We start from the raw sequence: 2233 nt of genomic DNA, 5'->3' as shown, positions 1-2233 counted from the left end.
TTCATGTCCTCGTGGGTCCAAGCAAACACATCTTTCTCTTCTTCTAGAAAGTCGTGAATTTGTTGTCTGATTTCCGCTTTAAGTTCTGACCCTATTCTGACTTTCTGATCTGGATGTAAGGGGTTCAGCTGGACTTCAGTAGCTTCTTGCTCTTCTGATATACTCAACTTCTCTTGGCCCAGCTGATCCTCTGATTGCTATGCTGAACTCTTTTCCGCAGATGTTCCTTTCAGTGCTATCTTGTAGCATTCTTTGGCTTCCCTAGGATCTCCTCTAATTCTTGAATTCCCCATCTAGTAGGAAACTTGATGACCTGATGGTACGTAGAAGGGATGGCTTTCATTTCGTGTATCCAAGGTCTTCCCAAAATCATATTGTATGAGGACAGGGTGTCGATTACTAAGAATTTGACTTGCAGGTTGATCCCTTTTGCATATGTTGCCAATGTAACCTCTCCACTTGTCTTCTTAGTTTCCCCACTGAATCCCACTAGCATTGTTGACTTGTTAACTATATTCTTCTCATCTATGTTCATGTGCTTCAAGGTATCCAGCATGATGATGTTTGCAGAACTTCCATTGTCAACTAGGATTCGCTTAATCATGCAATTTCCAACTGGGAGTGAGATTACTAGGCCGTCATGATGACCTTCTACTGCGTCGCTTTCTTCAAACATGATAGGGATGTCTATCTTTGATTTTTCCCTCTTGTCTGATTGCTCTTTGTTACTTTCCTTTGCGTGCCGCTTCGCTGCTGAATATGTTAGGCCGCATACTTCGGACCCTCCTGATATGAAACAGATGGTCTTGACAATTGGAGGTGGGGGTGGAGGACCTCCTTGCTTGGACTCTCTATCCTTCCCTGAAGCTTTAGATCTGTCTGACAAGAGTTCTTTGAGGTAGCCCTTCTTTAATAGGTATGCAACTTCCTTTCTGAGCGCGACACATTCGTCAGTAGTGTGACCAATATCTGAATGGAAATCACACCATCTGGATGGATCCTTCTTCTCCCCAGGCCTATCACTCCTTCTAGGCCACTGAACAGTATCTCCCATCTTGTTCAAGGTCCTTATTACTCCTGCAGGATTGACATTGAAGCAATACTCGTGCAACTTTGGTGGGAGCTCAGGATCTTCTCTCCAATCAGAAAACTCTCCTTCGACAGCGTTGACTGATCCTTCATCAAAGCGGGAACGCTGATACGGCTTGAATCGATTATCTCTCCTGGGGAAGTTGTTGTTCCTTCTTGACGGGCGATCTTCATCCTTTCTGAGCTCTGGAGTCTTTCTTGCATATGCATCTTCTTCGAATCTGACTTGAGCCATTGCCTTAGCTTGTACATCTTCAAAGGTTGTGCATGGATATTTGGTCAATTCCTTGTAGAGCTCACTGTGATCTAGCAATCCTCTTCTGAACGCTTCAATGGTTGTAGGAGCATCACACTTGTGTATTCCAATCTTTTTCCTGTTGAACCTATTAAGGTAATCTCTCAAGGATTCACCGTTTCTTTGCACAATACGGTACAAATCCGATGATTGCTTTTCTATTTTCCTGCTGCTGGCGAACTGGATCTTGAATAGGTTTACCATTCCTGCAAAAGATCGAATTGTCCCATTATCTAAATTAATGAACCAAGTTAAGGCTGGACTTGATAATGTGGCTCCAAAGCCTTTGCACATGATGGCCTCCCTGATGTCTCTAGGGATTGAGCTGGTCATCATCTTCTGCTTGTAAAGGGATACATGCTCATCAGGGTCTGTTGTTCCATCGTACATGGCCATGCTGGGTGTGCTGAACCTCTTTGGCACTTCTACCATGGCGATCTCTTCTGAGAAAGGAGACTCTATATAGCCATCTGATGCTTCTTCCTCCATGGGCTTTGGCATTCCAGGGATCTTGGCGATCTTGGCTTCTATTGCCTTGAGGTACTCTTTGACTATCTTCTCTATCTTTCCCTCCTCAGATCCTTCTTGTCCATTCTGCTTAGGGGTTCCTGCATTCAAAGAGTCTAGATCTAGGGTTGTTTCCCTAGTGTTAGATCCTTTTTCCCCGTTAGGGGTATGAAAGACACCTGACATATCGAGCTGCATGGCTATACTTTCAGTGTTTTTTCTGGTATTAATGGTTTTGGAAGCGACTGACTGTATTTGGCTACGGAGGGCTTCATTTTGCTTGGTGAGACTGGTAAGCTTGGCTTCAGTTTGGACTTTTTGGGCCAACAATGTTTCAATTTG

The 2233-nt window shown here is 44.1% G+C and overlaps 1 protein-coding gene across 1 annotated transcript; it reads right to left on the bottom strand.

Annotated features, from left to right (window-relative positions):
- Positions 1-235: 235 nt before the first annotated feature.
- LOC145594122 (uncharacterized) lies at positions 236-1588 on the bottom strand. The gene has a single exon (XM_081650458.1). The coding sequence runs from the start codon at positions 1586-1588 to the stop codon at positions 236-238; it is 1353 nt and encodes a 450-aa protein (XP_081506584.1).
- Between the last annotated feature and the right edge of the window lie 645 nt (positions 1589-2233).

Source organism: Chenopodium album, chromosome 19, assembly GCF_948465745.1.
Source record: "Chenopodium album chromosome 19, dcCheAlbu1.1, whole genome shotgun sequence".
NCBI lineage: Eukaryota > Viridiplantae > Streptophyta > Magnoliopsida > Caryophyllales > Amaranthaceae > Chenopodium > Chenopodium album.
This window is presented reverse-complemented; position numbering and strand designations above follow the sequence as displayed.